The 22,417-nt window shown below is 41.0% G+C and overlaps 1 protein-coding gene across 1 annotated transcript in view; it reads right to left on the bottom strand.

The window, feature by feature from the left end:
* The window catches only part of SLC25A36 (solute carrier family 25 member 36), a 37,298-nt gene extending 27,042 nt beyond the window's left edge, over positions 1-10,256 (bottom strand). Inside the window, exon 1 of the mRNA XM_040480336.1 lies at positions 10,037-10,256. Coding sequence (XP_040336270.1) covers positions 10,037-10,077 — 41 coding nt within the window. The 5' untranslated portion in view covers positions 10,078-10,256. The remainder of the gene's footprint in view (positions 1-10,036) is intronic.
* Between the last annotated feature and the right edge of the window lie 12,161 nt (positions 10,257-22,417).

The following is a 22,417-nucleotide window of genomic DNA, read 5'->3' as shown; positions in this document are numbered from 1 at the left end:
TCCCCAAAAAATCTGCCTGTAAGTGGACCCTGTGCAGTTCGTATCAATGTTGATCAAAGGTGAACTTAAAAAAATTTTTTTTTAATGTTTATTTATTTTTCAGAGTGAGAGAGAGACAGACAGACAAAGCATGACTGGGGGAGAGGCAGAGAGAGAGGGACACACAGAATCCGAAGAAGGCTCCAGGCTCTGAGCCGGCCGCACAGAGCCCAAGGAGGGGCTCAAACTCACAAACCGTGAGGTCATGACCCAAGCTGAAGTTGAACACTCAACCAACTGAGCCACCCAGGCGCCCCAAAGGTCAACTTTATGTAAAAGACCAGAAGCAAAATCTTAAACAGAAGCCACAAGTTTGTTTCTGTTCATTGGTGAGGGCTAAGTGGCAAGAAATGTGAATCATCACAGTACATGCTATAGTATATGCTGCAGAACTGAAGACAACCTGTGCAGTAAAACACCGTATTCACACTACAATAGTGGTTTAGTTAGAGTACATCATAGCTGTTTTTAACGTGAAGTTACCTGGATTTTTTCTTTTTAACTACTTAGTATATTTACTTTGTAAATTTATTGAACATAAAAATGAAATAGGCCCCAAATTTTAATAATCATGCATATTGGTTTGGTTTTATATTCTGTAAAACATAAAATGTATTCTTGTGTTTCAGAATGAACATGAATTACTTCTATAATTAAAATAAATAAATATTGGGGTGCCTGGCTGGCTCAGCCGGTGGAGTGTGTGACTCTTGATCTCGAGGTTATGGGTTCAAGCCCCACACTGAGTGTAAAGATTACTTAAAAATAAAGTATTTTTTAAAAATTAAAATAAATAAAAAAAAAGCCAAGGTAGCACATAGGCCATGATTCTTACCCTACTCCTGATTCCAAGAAAATAAACCTATTATACACACAAAAAACAATTTACTGGGTGAAAACAGTCTTCTTGTAAAAATGATATATGATATAACCCATGTACAGTATTTCATCACATGGCACATAGAAAATACTAAAAAAATATTACCTACTGAAGTTATCAGCATCTATTACTGATAGTAATACCTAAAATTCTGTAACAGAAACTATTACAAATACTTTAAGGCCAGACCACAGACAAGATATATATATATATATATATATATATATATATATATATATATATACTGTAATTCCTAAAAACATAATTCAACAAGTAATGAGGATCTAAATTGTACAGAGCTAGGGAGTGATGTAAGTAGGTGTTCACACAAGCACTCAGGTTGTCCTGAAGCAGTTTTAAGTTACAAAATGCAACAGGTATGCAAGCACAGGGGTGACACTCCAGTATCTCTCATGCTGTTTTTATCTTAAAGTCATTTAAAATTATTATCCAAGCTGAAATTAAAATCGATGCAGAAAAAAACTCTTGGAGTCAATAAACACTTAAAATCTCTACTTACGAGGGGCGCCTGGGTGGCTCATTAGGTTTGGCGTTTGGCTTTAGCTCACGTCATGATCTCGCCGTTCACGAGTTCAAGCTCCGCATTGGGCTCTGTGATCACTCGGAGCTTCTGATTCTGTGTCTTCCCCTCTCTCTCTCTGCCCCTCCCCCACTCACACTCTGTCTCTCTCTCTCTTTCAAAAATAAACATTAAAAAAAGCTAAAAAAAATAAAATCTCTACTTATGACAACAGGAATTAACTATAGACTATTTCTTCTCCACGTCAAAAACCTCAACTGTCTAAAGAAATATGCTACAAAGACGGAGAACCAGGGGAGAAATGAACAAGACCTACGATTTCAAGCAATGAAACAAGTAGGAAGGGGTAACTGACTTAACAAAGAGGAAGAAAGGCTTAAAGAAGGAACTACCAAAGGAAAGCAGCAGTTTTGCCCTGCAGAATCTCAGACGCCTAAAGATTAAGGGCATGAAGTACTCAAGATGGAAGTAAGGCAAAGAACTGAAAATAGAAGGGCTGGCTGATAGGCTATATAGTGAAGTTGGGATACTGTAGTGGGATCTACCCCTCCCACTCACCACCATGTTACCAGTAAAACTATGCTCCCAGGCAGAAGCTTAAATCTCTAAAGAACATGAATTTAGGAATCTCTGAGGTCAGGGTGCCTGGGTGGCTCAGTCAGTTAAGCATCCAACTCTTGGTTTTGACTCAGGTCATGATTGCTAGGTTCACGGGCTGGAGTCCCAGGTTGAACTCACGATGACAGTGTGGATCCTGTTTGAGATTCTCTCTTTCCCTCTCTCATTGCCCCTTCCCTGCTCATAGTCTCTCTCTCAAAATAAATAAATAAACTTTAAAAAAAAGCTTAAAAGAATCTCTGGCCAGGTTTCACAGGTAGAATCAATAGATACTTAAAAACCTCACACCAAGTTGCACTACTACAATCTTTTAAAATATTGGGAACAAAGGGGTGGCTGGGTGGCTCAGTCGGTTAAGCGTCAGACTTCAGCTCAGGTCAAGACCTCACGATTTGAGTTCAAGGTCTGTGTTGAGCTCCGTGCTGACAGCTTGGACCCTGCTTGAGATGCTCTCTCTCTCTGCCCCTCCCCTGCTTGCTAAGTCTCTCAAAATAAGATAAATAAATAAACTTTAAAAAATAAAATAAAATGCTGGGAACAAAGATATTATCAACTTCCACAAAGAATAAAAGGTAACATAAAAAAAAAATTGAATTCCCAACAACTGCAGATTACTTATTCTAGAATTCTGTACCAAACCTGTCAAGCAGAAAGAATAAATACACTCGCATACAAAGAAATATTTAAGAATTTTCCTACCTTGTACCCTTTCTTACACAGCTACTAAAGAATGTGTTCTGCGAGTTAAGGGCTTAATCTAAAAAAGGGGAGGGAATATACCTAAAAACAATACAAGGCTCTACGTCAAATTATATCTCAATAAAATGGGGGCTGGGGAATTGAATTTAGGAACAGAATGAGTAACAGGAGAGGGAGAAAGGAATCCCAAGATATGTCAGGATTAGAAAATAACCAGTCCAGAAAGGATTTGGGTAACAAAGTTCAGAGGAATGAAGAACTTCAGGAAAAAAAGACTGACAGATGAATATATTTGATGATATAAAACTAAATATTCAAGTACTCATATTACTAAGCATTTTAATTTTTTTGTTAAAATTTTTTTTTTACCATTTATTCATTTTTGAGAGAAAGAGTCAGAACGCAAGCAGGGATGAGGCAGAGAGGGAGGGAGACACAGAATACAACGCAGGCTCCAGGCTCTGAACTATCAGCACACAGCCCGATGCAAGGCTCAAACCCACAAACCATAAGATCATGACCTGAGCCGAAATAGGACATTTAACCCCACCCAGGTGCCCCACTAAGCATTTTAAATGAGCAGCGATTATTAACTCCAAGGGAGGAAAAATGAAGTTATTCAAGAAAGAAAAGGTCAATAACTGAGCCCTACTATCACCAATATTTATAGTGTCACGATAAGGTAAGCACTGCCCATTGATTTAACCAAAAAACTGTAATGTAACTATCTACTGAGAATAGAAAGATAGGGGAATTAGAGAATGGTATAACTAAATCCTCATCTACCAGAACAGAAAGTATGAAGAAAATTCCACATAGCTAAGACATGTACTAGGTTCCCACTAGGAAGGAAATGTGGAGGGAGGGGAGATGGGGAATGCTGATTAATAAAAATCTTAAAGGAGCTTAAAAAAACACGATATGCATACATTTATTTTTAAAATAATTTTAATCAAAACTCTAGCAGTATTTGTTTTTTTGGAACAGCAGGGGTTTTTAACTGGAGCATATGGTTGAAGTTTCTGGGACCCACTCACTGGACCCCATGAAAAAATGATGTGTATGGTATGCAAGTGTCTTGGACTCAGTACCCTAAAATAAATCTGGAATCTTGGGGCAGCTGGGTGGCTCAGTTAGGTGGCTGACTTTGGCTCAGGTCACATCTCACAGCTGGTGGTTGAGTTCAAGCCCCACATCAGGCTCTGTGCTGACAGCTCAGAGCCTGGAGCTGCTTCAGATTCTGTGTCTCCCCTTTCTCTGTGCCCCTCCCCTGCTCATGCTCTCTCTCACGCTCTCAAAAATAAATAATAAAAACATTAAAAAAATTTTTTTAAGTAAATCGGGAATCTTCTCATCATGTCCATCCTGGTCTAAGCCACTGGCTTCTGCTCTAATTAGAGTTTAATACATGAACCATGCTCTTGCCTCAGGATCTCTGTTCTTGCTGTTTCATCTTCGTATTTTTGCCTCAAATATGAGAATGGGTTACTATCTCACCTCATCTTTGCTTGGTTGTCACTTCTCAGTGATGTCCTGTCTGATCGCCATATAAAAAATCCCCCACATTGGGGGTGCCTGGGTGGCTCAGCCGGTTGAGCATCCAACTTCAGCTCAGGTCATAATCTCACGGTTCGGTTCATGAGTTCGGGCCCTACACTGGGCTCTCTGTTGTCAGTGCAGAACCTGCTTGGGATTCTTTCTCCCTCTCTCTCTGCCCCTCCCCTGCTTGCACTCTCTCTCTCAAACCCCTACACTGACTCTTTATCCACCTTCCCTGCACTACTCTTTTCTACAGCCCATATTGTCACTTAACATATTTTATTTACTTTACCTTCTGCTGTGTTCCCTGATGCTACAATGTAAGCATCAGGAAATCAGCAATTTATATCCAATACCAATAACCCCAACATCTCTGCTAATGCCTGTGACATAGCAAGCACTCATGCTGAATGAGTGAATGAACATTGTAGCATTTGATAACTCAGGATTTAAGAGGTAGGAGACAGTGTATTTGGCCCAACTTCCTTAATCTGCAGATGAGGAAACAAAAATCTTCCAAGGGAAAATTAGTTGCTCCACGTTCACAGTCAATTAAAGAACAACCCAAATCTCCTGATTCTTAGTTCAGCTCTTTTCCTTTCAAATCTCTAACTTAAATCCAGAAGGAGTATTTTACATCAAGATGCAGTATATCCCCATGCACATTTTGCAGAATTTTTATCTTTTTTAAAAAATGTTGGTTATAAACCAAATTGATTTCATAATCCACTAATGGGTTGCTATAAATTTGAAGCATGCTGTTCTATACTAAGTTAGATGCAACTTAACCAGGAAGGATATAAGGAGAAGAATCTGTTCTTCTGTATTGTTATTATTACACATCTTAAGTGCTTGGGGGTAGAGGTATTTTTTATGCACTGGTCAATTTACTGCAAGATTAAAGCAGCATGCTAACTTAATAGCTGGAGGGCAGGGACAATGCATGCATATTCAGCTTCACAACTTAAATGTGAGTACAACTAAAATATATTAAATATGTACTGTCTCATTTATTAATTTGTAAGATTTGGATAGCACATTTTATTACGCCAACCAAGTTACAAAACAATTAATGGAAAAGACTAGAAATAATTTTTAAAATATTCTATATAAAAATAACATTTAAAATTGTTTTATTCTAGTCTCCCAAAAAGAAAGTTTCTTAGCAATGAATACTGATTTACGTATTTTTTACCGTTTATAATGAGCAAACTCCTCATGAATATTAATTTGTACAGCCAATATAATGCTTTAAAATTTTAGCAAGATAGGGTCAGCTGGGTGTCTCAGTAAGCATCCAACTCTCGATTTTGACTCAGGTCCTGATCTCACAGTTCCTGAGTTCAAGCCCTGCAGCCCCACATGGGGCTCTGCACTGACAATGCAAAGCCTCTTTAGGATTCTCTCTTCTCTGTCCCTCTCTCCTGCTCATGTGTGTGCACTCTCTCTCAAAATAAACATTTAAAAACTAAATAAAGAAAAAAACTTGCAAAATAGAAATGTATAATGTAGTGAGGCTGCGAGACTCCAAGATCAAGAAGGCCATGCATAAGATCCTGCCGTTTGCAACATGGATGAACATGGAAGACATTATACTAGGGAAATAAACCAGCACAGAAAGAAAAAAACTGCATGATCTCATTTATATGTAAAATCTAAAAAAGTCAAACAACATAGAAGTCAAAAACCACAGAAGGGTAGTTAACAAAGGCAAGAGGTGTGAGAAATAGGAAGGTATTAGTCAAACAGTACAAAATTGCAGTTATGTAGGATGAGTAAGTCTAAAGTTCTAATGTACAACATAATGATTAAAATACTACTGTGCTGAATATTGGAAATTTGCTAAGAGATTTCAGATGGTCTCACATACAAAAATGGCAACTGCATCAGATGTGATGTTATCATTTCACTATGTATACTTACATCAAATCATCATGTTGTGGTGTATACCTTAAATATACACAATTAAAAAAAAAGACCATGTGAAGAAGCTCCTCTGTATGAGATATTAAAGGCTAACAATCATCAGTTGGAAGAGTGTATAAGGCATACAGAGGCTTTCTGACATCCAGCTATCTTCAAGTCTCTGTGGTTCTGCATTCCAAACTTCCTCTCACACTTCCCCTGACCATTCCCACTTCAAGTGCCTTAAAGCAGGCTTTCACTTTCTTTTCTCGCCTTCTAACTGGTCCTGAGTCCCTCTGATCCAGTGACCTGACCAATGAGTTAAGATCAGCTGCAAGGTATCACCAATGTGATTTGCTACTACTAGTAATAAAGTACTAAATTGGATGCTTTACTGTTAAAAGACAAAGTTACAATTCAAAGCCACTTGCTCACTGGCTTTAAGTGCTTTGATTAGCAAGCAAAGAACAGTTAAGTTTGACAGCTGAACAGCATACAAGTTCATTATTCTATAACATCAAAAAAATCTAGAAAGGACAGTTTCCAAGAGTTATTCCTTCTATCTGAGACAATCTCTCTCAAAGAACAAAATAAAAAAGCAAAGTGCCTCTTGGTGCACATACGTAGCTGACATAATAACAGAAAATAAATAGTTCCATTAAAGAATTTAAAAATATATATCATACTGCTTATATCTTCACATACCTATAGTGTTATTAAAAGTACAGCTCAGGGGCTCCTGGGTGGCTCAGTCAGTTAAGCATCCAACTTGGGCTCAAGTCATGATCTCACCGTTCGTGAGTTTGAGCCCTGCATCTGGCTCTGTGCTGACAGCTCAGAGCCTGGAGCCGGCTTCAGACTGTGTCTTCCTCTCTCTCTGACCCTCTGCTGCTCATGCCTGTCTGTCTGTCTCTCAAAAATAAATATACATTAAAAAAAAATTAAGAAGTACAGCTTAAATAAATCTTATCTACATCCTTTTTGCAGGTTAACACGAGTTGCTTCCGTAACTTCCCTGACCTAACCAATGACCTTATAAATTCTGAAGATTAACTCTGGCAAATACAAAATGGGACCAAAGGGTGTACTAAAGATAAACCAGGTCCAGCACCGGTCCAGACCCAAGGTCCAGCACTGGTCTGTCGCGAATGTTTCTGATTTAATAACATAGCTACTAGGCTATTTGAAATCGCTCTGAAATCCTAATAAACACATACTTGAACATAATTATAATTATCAGGGAAATGATGCAAAGGCCATATACTCAATTTTTGCCTAAGATTAAATGCCACTATGAAAGGTTATTTAGTTGTTAAAATATATTGAGTTTTTAGAACTTAATCTAAATGATCCCTGTGTGTAAAGCTCATAAAAAGATATCTCTCCTTTTCTTCAGCTTATTACTATTAAAGTAAAAAACAAACAAACAAACAAAAAAAACTTTCCTAATTCCTAATTAATGTGATTCTATCAGGATAAAAATAATGAAATCTAGCTTTCTATGAAGAATGTCCTGAAAACAATTGCCTAAGTAAGCAACTTTCATATATAAAAAAATTCAACATCTCCAATTGAGAACGTTACTGGCACAACCCAATGTGTACTTCCACAATGCTTAACATACAGACTTCCAGAATATTCTATAAAATTGACTTCATATAATAGAGAGATAGAAGGATCTGTTAGACATTATTTATCTCTCAGTTTACATGAATGGAAAGCTGTTTGACCTTGGGTAAAATCAATACACCTCAGTATTTTTCCACATTTTTAAGGGGATGAGCCAGATGATCTTTACCATCCTTCCTAGTTCTAATGTTTCTCTGAAAACGATACACCAAGGGGGAAAAAAAAAAAGATAAACCAGATTTTATGGCAACAAATTATGCAACCGCATATAAATGTAAAGTCAAGAGATACAAAGGAAGGGAATTTACAAGGCTGATCACCTACGTTGTATCAGGCCCTACATCCCAGTACCTTTTAATGCTCCAAAATACCTGCAAATGCTAGGTTCTTTGTGGAAGAGAGGCTCCTAAATCTATTGTTTAGATGCTGCAAACACTCTCCATTTCTGCTTTTAGGGAAAAATCTAACAAGGAGGGCCTTTACATGTATTCATAACAAAAAAATGACCGATGATCTTAATCCAAATTGGGAAGTCAGTGCAATCAAGCTAACACTTCAAGTTACCATGCCCCACTTTTAACAAAACTTAATACATGAATCTTGAACGTAGAGTAGTAGAAATGTTAGGACCTAGGAAGGGCCTTAGAGATCATATAGTACACCTCCCTCACGTTACAAATGAAGCAATTAAAATAATGGACATTATTAAAATAACATAATGGAAAAAAGGTTTTGTCCATTTTTCACTCAAAATAGCAGCACAGTCTCCTAACTTTCGGGTATTACCTGTGATAGAATTACGCAAGGAAGCCCAATTGTTTGCATAACAAGATACCTTTACAAGAACACCTACCTACATGATTAATGGTTTTTTAAAAAAATGATTTAATTTGCTAAGATTTAGTTAACATATCAGAAAGATGGATCATTGGTAAAAGTCTCAGAAATGTGGAAAATACATCGCCTAAGCTTGGCCTCACAGATTACAAGAAAAACACTTTTTTATGCCACAACGGTGACTGGCCCATGGCTGGTGGTGCACAGTGAGTTTGTTGAGTGAATACGCCAACGGAAGAAAAGTACTGCCATCGTTGGCAATAAAGTCTTACAGTGGTCGATTTTAAAACAAACTGTACGCTTTAAGGGGATGAGACTATATAGTCATATAGACAGAAAAGAGCCTCAGCATATTTCACCGAAGCCGTTTTTGGAGTAACATGATCCCACAGATAAGTAACTCTTAAACTTAAAAAATTCTAGCATTCCCCAAATAACTTGGAAGGAATAAACCTAAAAAAGAGACTAAACTGGCTCAACAAAGTATCTGTAGCATGTAGGCTGGCAATCAGGGAACTGAGACTTTAGGCTGAGTCCTAATCTTGTACACACAGTAACTATGGCCAAAGCATCTGACCTCTCCCTACCCCCGACTTTCTCCTTTCACCAGACGAAAAGCAGCGGGTGCGCAAGAGGGTTGGTTTTCACAAAAAGAATCCGATCCCAAAGGCACGGACGCTTTGCACCGCATCTCGCAACCTGGAGAAACCCGGGCAGAAAATTTTCCGAGAGCGAGAAACGTACAGCTCCAGCCGGCGAGCGAACACCAAAGCCTCCCCGGGGGTGCCGGCAGCCCCCCAAAGACCCACCCCCGCGGAGTGGGCTGGGAAAACAGCTGCCCGAGGTCCGAGGTGCTGCGTGAGCGACGTGAGGAGGCCTCGCAGCACGCGCGGCACAGGGGGAGGGAGGAGGCGGCCCCGGCGCCCATTTTGTCCTCGGCCTCGGCACCTCCGCCCAGTACCCCCAGGCCTAGGAACGTCCGTGAGGCCTGCAGCCACGTTCCTCTCCGCGGCCCCGCATCTCGGACACCGGATAGGCCGCGACGCGTGGCCCTGGCCCGCGTAGTCCCCCAGCCCCGCCCGCCGCTCCTCAGGCTCGCGCTCCAGCCTCGCCCCGGCTCCGCGGGCCTAAGGCCTCACGCCCCGCCCCGGCTTCAGCCCCCAACCCTCCCCGTCCGACCTCAGCCTCCTTAGCACCCCCGGCTCAAGCCCCCTCACCCCTCCCCGCCCGGGTCTCACCCTCTCGGCCCCGCGGGTTGGAGCCCCCTCACCCGTGTCGCCCGCGTGTCAGGCCACGGCCTTCTGCCCAGCACCCTCAGCCCCAGCCCGCACGCCCAGTGTGGACCGTACCCCCCGGCAAACAGATGCACCAGCGTGTCCCTCTGGCTCATTCTCTCTTCCGCATGTCCTCCGGGCGCTGAGGCGGGACGCGGATCCAGGCACCCGCGAAGGCCGGCAGCTTCAGTCCCGGACTAAAGCTGCACAGTGCCCCAGGGACGGCGCAGGGCCAGCTAGCGGAGACGCGGCTGCAGAAGGCAACCGGCGCGGCCCTCCCCGCGGCGCTGCAGCCGCGCCGCCTCCCGCTCCAGCTGGGCGCTCTCGACCAGAGCCGGAGAGCGGCGCGGCGGCGGCGGCGGCAGCGGCGGGGTGAGGCTGCGCGCGGGGGCTCTGATATTCTGATGACCCCCGACATAAACAGAAGCTCCCATTGGTCCGCGCTTCGTGACGTCATGAGACCGGCATGCCGGCTTCACGTGATCGCCAAGGTTTCTTTCTTTTCTTTTTTTTTTTTCAATGAAGGGCCTCGAGGCGGGGCGGAGAGCGTGTCCCTAGGGTAGTAGGTCACCGTGCGTTTGCACCTAATCCGGGGGCTAGGAGTCTCCACCAGGTGCCTCCTCGGCCCGCCAGCGGGCGGGCTGATGGGACCCCACGCTCCGGCCTGGAGCAGGTGAGAAACTGCCTGGATTCCCGGTTCGCCAGCGTGCCCGTCTCTGACTTTTTTCTTTTAAGACTATTTCTTTCTTAAATAGCAGTATTAGGTTTACAACGCAATTGACAGGGAAGTACAGAGATTTTCCATTCACCCCTTGATTCACTTTTTGAATATGGGATTTTTGGTATTTCCGCTTCCTGATACCTACCTCAGACAGTGCATGGGACAGGCTTTTACGGTTGGTACAGTGTTTACAAATAATGCTTGTAACAGAAACTTGGGATCTGTGAGGAAGGGAAAAATAAATTCTGGAACATTCTTAGTGTGGAATATGCAGTTGTAACAAGGAGTAAGAGAGATCCATATGGAAAAAAAATTCCAAGGCGTAGCAGTTTAACAGGCAAATAGAATTTAAAAACCAAGGTTTATTTTAGAAAGAATAAAGAAAACTATCATTTGCTTATATATATGTAAATATAAATATATAGGTAAATATATATACGTATATCAAAGACTTAGCGAAAGAAAATGTGTTCTTTCTTCAGAACACAGTAATTAAATATTTTAATTTTTGTTAATTACTATTTCTAAGGTGCACAAAGGTACAGAAAATAATATAACACAAAATCTGTACTCATCACCACATTGTACAAATGTTATTTTCCACCCCTTTGTTTGGAAACTTCCATTCTACATGCAAGGCCCTCACTATCCTCTCCCAGCCATGTAGGATTAACCAGGGCCCATCTTTCCTTCCATGGCCACTTGCTTCATGAAATCCCCCCGATTGCCTCAGCTTTCTATGCTCTTTATGTGTCCCTAAATTACTACAAAATGTGCAGACTGCATGTCACTGGTAAATGTCACACTTAACACTCATCTGTAAAATGGGCATAAGTGTGTCCTACCTTACAAGGGAGTTGTGAGGACTAAATACATTAAAATATGTAAAACATCTACAGTAGTGCTATAAAAGCACTATCTGTAAAACTTAGTATTATTTTATTGTCTTTTATTCTTAATAATGGAAATGTCAGGGAGAGCCTGGCTGGCTGAGTTGGTAGAGCATGTAACTTTTTTTTTTTTTTAGAAGATATTCAAGACACTAAACTTTATTTTTTTGTAAAGTTTATTTATTTTTACTAATCTTTGCACCCAACATGGGGCTCCAGCTCACAACCCCAAGATCAAGAATCACATGCTCTTCTGACTGAGCCACTAGGCTCTGTGTGTATGTAACTCTTGATCTCTGGGTGGTAAATTCAAGCCCCACATTGGGCATAGAGATGACTTGAAAAAATAAAAAAGCTTAAAAAAAAAAAGGCAGCTGATATTTCTTGCGCACTTACTAATATGCCATGCTCTGATCTAAGCAGTTTACAGCACTCTCTTATTAAATTCTCCCAACTCCCCTGTGGTAAGCAATATATCGCCCCAATTTTTCATGAAGAGCCGGAAGTGTAGAATAATTAAGTAGTTTACCCAAGATTATCCAGTTAATTCAGAAGGAACTTGGATTTGAATCCAGCTAGATCTGTCCGATTCCAGATCTTCACTTGGTAATCACTGCCCATTAGAGGGGGGGACATTTTGGGAAAAAAAACCTAGAAAAGTAGAAATAAAAATTGCCACCCAGCCATACTTATCCAAAACTGTTTCAGTAACATTTGGGGACCATTTCTTTCTTTATAGCAGTTTTTTTTTTTTTTAAGTTTATTTATTTATTTAGAGAGAGAGTGCACTCACTGCCAGAGCGCTGCGGGGCTGTGTTTTCAGCACAGACCCTGATGTGAGTCTTGAGCTTACGAACCTCAAACCTCGAGATGGTGACCTGAGCCAAAAGCAAGATTAGGATGCTTAACTGACTGAGCCACTGAAGCACCCCTACAGCAGTTTTATTGGGGTATAATTTACAATGCCATAAACTTCACCTATGTAAAGTATATAATTTAGTGGTTTTTAGTATATTTTCATAGTCACACAACCATCACCGCTATCTAATTCTAGAACATTTTCCTCACCCAAAAGGAAACCCTACACTTGTTAGCAGTCACTTTCATTCTCCTCTCCCTTATCCTGCAGCAACCACTAATCTACTTTCCATCTTTCTGGATTTACCTAATCTGGACTTTTCATATAAATAGAATCATACAATATGTGGCCTTTTGTGTCTGGTTTCTTTCACTGAGCATAATGTTTTCAAGGTTCATTCGTGTTGTAGCACGTATCAGTATTTAATTCCTTTTTACAACTGAACAATATTCCTTTGTATGGATATACCGCATTTTGTTTATCCATTCTCAACTGATCAGCTCTTTGGACTATTTCCCCTTTTTGGCTATCACGAATAATGCTGCCATGAACATTTGTGTACAAGATTTAGCACGGACATACATTTTTAATTCTCTCGGTAATACACTTGGGAGTGGAATTGCTGGATCTTAGGATAACCCTATGTTTAAACCCTTGAATACCTTCCACTATTTTCCAAAGTGACTGCACCATTTTAGATGTATTTCTTTTAAGACAATAGCTCTAGCTGCCTGTTTTTGACATAGTGAATGTAAATTACATTTAATGAATCTTCTATAACTGGTGAGGAGGGAGCCAGAACTCTTATGTGTAACAGTTATTTCCTTTATGGGCAATAACAGTTCATATGTGATCCTTTGCTTTTGAACTTCCTTCAGATGCCATCGTGGAAGGAGACTCTGACCCCTGCGCCTTAAGGCTGGTACGACATTGGCACCGCCCACTTGCGTGTGGTTGCAGAGGTCCTCATTCTTATGGGGATCCAGGGTTGAGTTGCCTGTCATGCTTGAAGTTTCACAGCACTGCCATCTGCCTGTTCCTGTTGACTAGAGCACGCCTTCAAGTGATTCCTTCAAGACCAGCACAGAGAGGTTTCTTGAGCTTCCAGGTGCTTTTCCAGGAGAATGTTAAGGCAGGGTGAGTGGGGCTAAGATCACGTGTCATCTCCCCCAACCTGCCTATTCCTTTCCAGGGGACTTCTGGGAGTTGTAGTTTTTAACTGAATCTAGAAAGAGAAACTGATGGGGAAGGGGTGGCCTCAACAGGATACTTATCTCAAAACGAACAAATAAATTTACTATAGAGAGCACTGCTACTCTATTTCCTGATTGGTACTGACCTCGAATTTTAATTACTAATGGGCTAAAGAAAAGTTCTCAGTAGCAATTTGTGGGAGAGTGGAGGAGCATGGATGAAACACCGATGCCAGCCTCCCCTGCCCCCCACACACTTAGATTTTATTGGTCTTGTAGGTACAGCCAATTTGTATGAGTTTCGAGCCTTGGATTGGCAACGTTAGCTTTATTTTTTTAAGTTTTGTTTATTTAAGTAATCTCTACACCCCACCTGGGTCTCAAACTCAGGACCCCAAGATCAAGAGTCATATGTTCCTCCAACTGAACCAGCCAAGGGCCTGGGCAACATTAGTTTTAGATGTTTGGATAGTATTTTTTTTTTTTTTTAAGTAAACTCTACCCCCAAGGTGGGGCTTGAACTCACACCCCACAAGGCACATGCTCTACTGACTGAGCCAGCCAGGTGCCCCAGGATTTTTTTTTTTTAATGTTTATTTATTTATTTTTGAGAGAGAGAGACAGAGAGAGGAAGAGAGAATCCCAAGCAGGCTCCACACAGTCAGTCCAGAGCCCAACGGGGCTCAGTCTCATGAACTATGATATCATGACCTGAGTGGAAATCAAGAGTTGGACACTTAACCAACTGAGCCACCCAGGCACTTCCAGGATTTTTTTCTTTTAATCTCTGTACCTTCTTAACTATTTTAGTGGGAAGTTGGGAGAGATATTTTTACATTCTCTTAGCCAGATGGCATTTAATTTATTTTCCTATTTTGCTTTTAATAAAAAGTAATAAATTCAAACAACACAGAGGTGCATGAAATAGAAATGAAAATCCTCTCCTCAACCTCCCTTCCTAAATCCCGTTCCTCAGAAGAAATCATTGGTAGGAGCTCAGCGAGTGCCCTTCTAGGTACTCTATGCCATGATGGCAATCATCTCAGAAGAGCCGAACTCTGCAGCACTCGTCCTGTGCTGGGCATTGTTGCAAGCTCTTCACGTGTACTTAAATTAATTCTCTCTAGAACCTAATGAGGGACAGGTCTGTAGATGAGGAAACTGAGATACAGAAAGGTTAGAGGATTTGTCAAGGTGACTCAACAGCAAGTAGCTGAGCTGGGATGAAAATCTAGGTAGTCTGACTTCAGAGGCTGTAAGCTCATCCTCTGTTCTACACCATCTCAATTGTGTTTTTGGTTGATTGAGAATGTTAGCTATAGTTACTCCAAAAGGGCAAGGAGTGGGGAACTTTTAGAGGAACTTACAAAGAGGTGGTGCCCACAGGACAAATGTGCTCTTACATCTGAGCCCCAGATAGAGAGTCATGAGAGCAGTTGCCCCCCTCATGCAGGTTTGATCTCCCACCGAGCACCACTTCCATTACGCACTGTGCGTAACACTTACATTCAGAGATAAAAGGTCCTTCTCATGAAAGCAGAGCTTGTGTTGGAGACAGATAAGGAGGTTAGAGAAATGGGTTTTACCCAGAATAGATCAAGAGTTTGCTTGTAGGAAATACTATCCCTCAGGGTGCAGTTCAGGAATGTGTCCCAGGAGGCTTGGAAAAAACAAACAAGCCAAAATCCAATTTTTCCTACCCTCCAAGACAAGGGTATTAGAAAGGTGAGGAGAACTTGCAAAGAATTGCACAGATTTTGTTGAGATAAGGGTACACACTTTTTAAATTTTGTCTGGATAATGCCTGGAACTTCAACAATCTGTGGTAATATGGAAGAAGTACCCCACTTCCCATTTAAGAATCCATCTAAGGGCCTTACCAGGGGTCCCTGCTTCGAAATCCAACTTTCCTGTTGGCATTTGGATCTTGCTTTTTTTGGGGAGGGAAGGGATCTTGCTTTTAACATTAATTCTTTGTTTTGATTACAACGTAATAAAGGCAAACAGCTCAATTCAAAACATAGGTAAAGGACTTGAATAGACATTTCTCCAAAGAAGATATACAAATGGCCAATAAGCACTTGAAAAGATGCTCAGCATCACTAATCATTTGGGAAATACAAATCAAAATCACAGTGAGATAGTACCTCACACCCATTAGGATGGCTACCGTAAAAACAAAAAAAACACAAACGGAAAATACCTGGTGTTGGCCAAGATGGAGAAACTGGAATCCTTGTGCGCTGCTGGCGGGAGCGTAATATGGCGCAGCTGCCGTGAAAAGCCCTATGGCGGTTCCTCAAAAACTTAAACATACAATTACTATATGTTCTGGCAATGTCACCTCTAGGTACATACCGGAAAGAATTGAAAGCAGAGAACAAACAGGGAAGTTGACACCAGTGTTTATAGCAACATTATTCACAACAGCCAGATGGTAGAAGCAACCCAAGTGTCCATTATCAGATGAATGGTGTTTAACAAAAATTCAACTGACTACACTCTAAGGGCCTGATTGGCTTTATTAAACGATTCATGAATTGTGCAGCATCCCATCTTGCCAATACAGGGGCCTTCACGGAAATGTACAAAATGGAAGGTTTTTATAGAAGGAGGGTGGGGGTGAGAAAGTTATTAGCATAAGAAGAGGATTGTTTCAGACAAGGTGGCTTTCCCTTAGGGGGAAAGGCAAAGGGTCTTATGCTGATGACCTCATCTTTCTTTGGGGAAGTGGAGAGGGCCCAAGTGGCAAACTGGTTGACCTTGACTGAAAAATTCCTGACTGTCTGGTTAAGACTCCATTTCTCGGGGAGGTTGAAACTAATTAGATAGTGTGTCAAGCCTTGGTTTGGGAACTGGGTCTAAGTGGCACCATTTTGGGTCTGTGGCTTTCTTTTTAACCATGGAAAAACAAAATATGATATACACATACAATGGAATATTTATTCAGTCTTTATTTAAAAGGAGGGAAATTTTCTTTTCCTTTTTAAGATTTATTGTTAAGTAGTCTCTACACCCAACATGGGGCTCAAACTCACAACCCCAAGATCAAGAGTCACACACTCCACCAATGGAGCCAGCCAGGCATCCCTAAAAGAAGGGAAATTATGACACATGCTACACCATGGATAAATCTTGATGGCATTATTTATGTTAAATGAAAAAAAATCATAAAGGGACAATTATTGTATGGTTCCACTTATATGAAAGTTCTAGAATAGTCAAATTCCTAGGGAAAGAAAGTGAAAGAGTGGTTACCAGAAGCTAAGGGAAGAGGGGATTGGAGAGTTAGTGTTTAGTGGGTATGAAGTTTCAGTTTGGAAAAGTTCTGAAAATGGATGGTGGTGATGGGTGCATAATAATGCGAATGTACTTAATGCCACTGAATTGTACACTAAAAAATGGTTAAAATGGTAAATTTCATGTTACAAATATTTTTCAAAATCAAGTAATGTAAGCAATGCACATGGCTGTTATAAAGTAAATACAGTGTTAGAAAAGTTATAATGACAAACACCAGGTTCCTGACCCATTTAATTTTGTCTCGTTTTTGCTCCTACAGCTAACCACTTTCAACTCTTTTTCTTCAGTTCCATATTTCTCAATGATAGCAGTTCATGTTGTTTTTCTTGGTTGATTAATTTTGAACCCTCTTGTTTTAACAGAGGCAGAGTTAGCTCCTCTCCACTTCTGCCTCCCCTTCTCCAACCCCGCCCTGTTGTCCCTTGTTGCAGCTTCCCAGTCGAATCATCATTCAGTTAACTCTGCAATTATCTTATTATGACTATGTCAATTTTGTCCCCTGCAAAGCCAAATGGCATACATGTTTTTCTTGTACAACTTTTTAGTCTTCTTGGAGTTAACAATTGTTTCTCCCACTGGTTTAATTTTCTATACCTATCCTTAATGTTTTTCACATACTACATCACATCTATTGGTGGCCTAGAAATCTTATTTTCTAAATGTTTAAATAGCAGTCTTTCAACCCCATTTTTTTGCTCCCTCTGAAGACCTACCTTCCTCCTAGATTCTTCCATCTTCCTGCCTCAACAGGAACTAGTAGCTCTCTTGGCTGCCAGTTGTCATTCTGGGATTTATACAGCCCCCTACCTGTTTGCTAGAGCTCATGTTTTGTTTTTGTTTTTTTTTTTTTCCTTTATCTGCCACTTCACTTTGCTGAAGTACATCCTTCAGCAGCTGCCAAAGAAAAAGGTATATAGGAAGTATTATTATGATAATACATGCTTTTATTTTATCTTCCCATTTGATAATTTGGCTAAGTATGGGATTCTGGGTTGAACATCATTTCCCTCTGGCTTTTTTTTCCTTTTCAAGATTTTATTTTTAAGTAATCTCTACACCCAACGTGGGGCTTGAATCCACAGCCCCAAGATCAAGAGTTACATGCTCTACGCACCCAGACAGCCAGGTGCCCCCCTCTGACTTCTGAAGCCATTGCCCCATCGTTTTCTAGCTTCCAGGACTAATATTGAGAAGTTTGACTCCATTTATACGTCTGGTCTTTTATGTATAACATGGTTTTTGCTCTTTTAACCTTTAGGGTCTTTCCTTTCTCATGAAATTCCATGACAAAGTGCCAGGATGGTGGTGGGATTCCTACATTCATTGTGTTGGGTACCCAGTGGGCCCTTTCAGTCTGGAAATGAAAATCTAAGATGTACGCTTAGAGAGCTCTTTAATGGTTTCACATAATGCTAGTTTGGTCTTTCGGTCCTCAGAGCCAAAATAGTACTTGATATTATCTCTCCCTTATAGTACCTGGGAAGAAGTTAGCACTAAGTCAGTACCTAGGGTCAGGGGCCAGAAGTTAAAAGGATAAATTTCTGGTTTGGCAGCAATGCTCTGAGAAGAGGCTCTTGACAAATGTTTGGTGAAGAGTGATAACAGCTTTATTTCACAAGTGGCCAATTCCCTTGAGCCTGGTGTGGGAAGAACAGGTTCAGCAGCTTTTCACTTCTCCAGCCTCTACTCCAGGCCATACACTCTTAGGTTGTTTAATAGTTGAGTGAACAGAAGGGAAATGGAGAACAGGACTGGGGAGTCCCATTGTACTTGGGTTTAGGATCAATGATCAGTGCTGGTAGGGAAGCCCCACACACCATAGTCAGAATTACCTTGGAAAAGCCCTTAAATCTCCCGGAAATACAGGATACTAAGAACTTTTTAGACTTAAAATGTTTCTTTCTGTCCTCAGTTAATCCTTTAATGTCTTGTTCCAGAATGTCGGTGAGACTGTCACCATCCAGTTTCTTGGCCACAGCTAAACAATGTGTTTTTCATCTTGTCATTGATTGGAAAATACTTGAAGTTGTTTTCACAGCTTTTCCATAATTTTGGCTCTGTAAGACTTCCTTCCAAACAAGAGGGAGTACCAAGAATCAGAAATATCATTAAAAACCAGGCGAAATATATAAGCCAGTGATTTTTACGATACTTGACATCAGGCAATGGGAGACAATGATTCCTGAGAGATGGGAAACAAAGCAGGCCATGTCATTGCCTCAACTTATTGCCTGGAGAGAGTTTGTAGCTATACCACAGGAAGAGGAAAACCAGGCACAGCTGGCAGACTCCCTGGATCGAGGACACAGAGCTGAGAATTCAGGGAGACCAAGGCAGCCAGAGTGTGGAGCACAGAGTACCAAAAACTCCAGAGGGTCCTCCTTAAATTTCCAGCTGAGTATTAATCCCATGAGGAGACTGCCTGAGGGAGGCAATACATCTCATAGAATTAGAGGGAACATCACGTCATTCTTGCAGGGCCAGGAATAGTGCCTATTCCCATCAGCACGGTGGAACACCTCATGGATCATGGGGTGATGGGTCGAGTACTCGGAAGAGTCTTGACTCACAAGTGGAGAAGAATAGTGGGGAGGGAGTAGCCCTAGACTAAACACTGATCTGGTCCTGCATAATACATCTTAAAAGTGAGGAATGGAAGGACTAAACTATGGGCAATTAAATGCATCCCAGAACAAAGGTCAAAAATATCTATAGGAGTTCAGAAACAACCAACACCCAACAAGATAAAAGTTACAGTGTTGGCATCAATCGAAGATTACCAGGCATGCAAAGAAGCAGGAAAATATGCCCCAAAATACGCTATTATAGGTTTCTTACATATATGTGGAAGAGTATAGCATCATTTGAAGGTAAACTGTGATAAGTTAAAAATGTCCACTGTAAGCCCTAAAGCACCCACTAATATAACATACACAAATATCTTAAAAGCAAAAAGATGAAAAAAAAGATAAACCATGCTAACACTAGTAAAAGAAAGCAGAAGAGCTGTATTATTCGACAAAGTAGGTCTCTGCACAAAGAATATTATCAGGGATAAAGAAGGTCATTTCATGATGATTAACAGTCAATTCATCAAGAGGATATAACTGTCCTAAATTCTTATTTAGCTAAAATAAAGCTACAAAATACATGTGGCAAAAAACTGTTAGAACTGCAAAGGAGGAATAGGCAAATACAAAATTACAATCAGAGAGATTTCAGTACCCCTCTTTAAATAATTGATAGAACAAGTAGACAGGGTATACTCAGCAAGGGTATGCAGCTTTGAACTATCAACACACTTGCACTAATTGCATAGAATACTTGTATAGAACACTTCTCTCAATAACAGCTGAATGTACATTCTTTTCAAGTGCACAGGGAACATTTACCAGAAAGACCAGATTCTAGGCTAACAATATATCTGGAAGAATTTAAGGGGACTCAAGGTATGTGAATTATGTTCTCCAACCACAATGGAATTGAGTTGAAATTATGAAAATGATTTTCACTGAACTATGTGATTGTTTCAAGCTTGAGTGCATCCACTGCTCCTATAATTTGATTCCTATAAATTAAGTGCATGCATGATTCTACTCTTACATTGGCAAAGACAGGATATACAAACACAGTGTAGTGGTGAGCTGCTAGATGTGTGTGGTAGTAGGTAGGTCATCGAAGAAGCGATAAACTGGTGGAATTGGGAGTGTGGATTAGAAATGGTACACCATCCTTTCTGGTCCAAGTAATGAAATGTTTATTACAGTTATGCAACTAACTTAGAGTCAAGTAATTTTTATCAGTTAGGGACCCAACACACGGGTGGATGTTTCACATATATTACCTCATTCTGTTCTCACAACACATCCATTTGGTTGGGTTTATTTTTTTCCCTCCTTATCAGGGAGAGGGAGGGATGGAAGGGGAGAGAGAGAGAGAGAGAGAGAGGAAGAGGAGTGGGGAGAGGAAGCCTCAGCTCCCTTAGCCTGGCACATCTACCTCTCCCTCCCACTCTCCCACCTCTTCCTGCAGGCACAGGCCCTTCTAGGCCAGCTAAACTGCTGGCATTGCCCACACTTGAACAGCTGTACTGGCCTCTGAAGATCATGCCCTGTCCATTCCTCAAGCCCATGCACCCCCTGAGCGGCAGGATTCCTGGCACACCATAGAGACCACCTTCTCCAGGTTGGGAACCATTTCATATTTGTCTTTGTAGCCTCTTTAGCACTTGACATCGTGGACATTCACTAAATATTTTCCATGTGCCTGCTCTGTGCCAGGTACTGTCCCAGCAGTGCAACAAGACACTGAATGGACCAGCTCTGACTGGACTTCTATTCTAGACAATATGCTGTTAACAAATAAAATAATTTTGTACTATGAAATTTTTCAGTGAAGAAAAACAAATGATGGGAAAACGTAGTTTAGACTGAGTGGCTATGGACATACTCTCTGGGGACATGGCATTTGTTGAGAACTGAGGGTGATAAGAAGGAACCAGTCATGTAAAGATGGGGGTTTGTATTAGTTTCCTAGGACTGCCATAACAAAAATAGTACAGCCCGGGTTGCTTAACCAACAGAAATTTATTTTATCACAGTTCTGGAAGCGTGAAGTCCAAGATTAAGGTGTTGGCAGGTTTAGTTTCTTCTGAGGCCTCTCTCCTTGGCTTGCAGATGGCTGACTTCTCATATGATTGTCCCTTAGTCTGTGTGTGTCTGTGTCCTAATCTCTTATAAGGATACCAGTCATATTGGGTTAGGGTCCACCTGTATGACTGAATTTTGCCTTTTTTTTTTTTTTATTCTTGTATTTTGCTTTAATGTCCTCTTTAAAGACCTTATCTTTCAAATACAATCTCATTCTGAGGTACTGGGAGTTAGGACTTTAACGTGTGAATTTTGGGAGGACACAATCAACCATAGCAGAGGTGAAGTGCCCTTTCAGGAACAGCACGTGCAAAGGCCCTGAGTGAGTTTAAGGGGAAATGGGGGCAGTGGGGCAGGAGCAGAATGAGCACGGAAAGACTGTTTGGACATGAATTTGGCTAGATGGCCAGGGGCCAGCTCAGTAGGTATTGTAAGTCACAGCAAGGATTTTAGCCTAATTGAGGTGAAAGCCCCCTGGAGGGTTTTAAGCACAGTAGTGCAAGGACTCAGTCTTCAGTTTCAAAATATCACTCTTCTAATGTGGAAACTGGATACAAGGAAGGCAAAAAAAGAAATAGGAAACATATTAGAAGGCTATTGAGGTGGTGGCTTGGACAGAGGGCTGTCAGAGGAGTAATAAGTAGGCTGGGGGGAGGGGAGGAGTAAGTGAATGGGGAGGAGGAAGAAAGTATATGATATCTTTTATAAAAATGTGATTTTCAACCGAGAGTCATCATAGTGAGTAGAAGGTGCTGTTAAGCACCTTCCATGAGTATAAAACAAGGTGTTTGGATAATGAGTCTTGGAAAATTTGATTGGAATACTAACTTCCATTTATTGA

The sequence above is a fragment of the Herpailurus yagouaroundi genome, unplaced genomic scaffold (genome assembly GCF_014898765.1).
Source record: "Herpailurus yagouaroundi ecotype Mexico unplaced genomic scaffold, PumYag 159, whole genome shotgun sequence".
NCBI lineage: Eukaryota > Metazoa > Chordata > Mammalia > Carnivora > Felidae > Herpailurus > Herpailurus yagouaroundi.
This window is presented reverse-complemented; position numbering and strand designations above follow the sequence as displayed.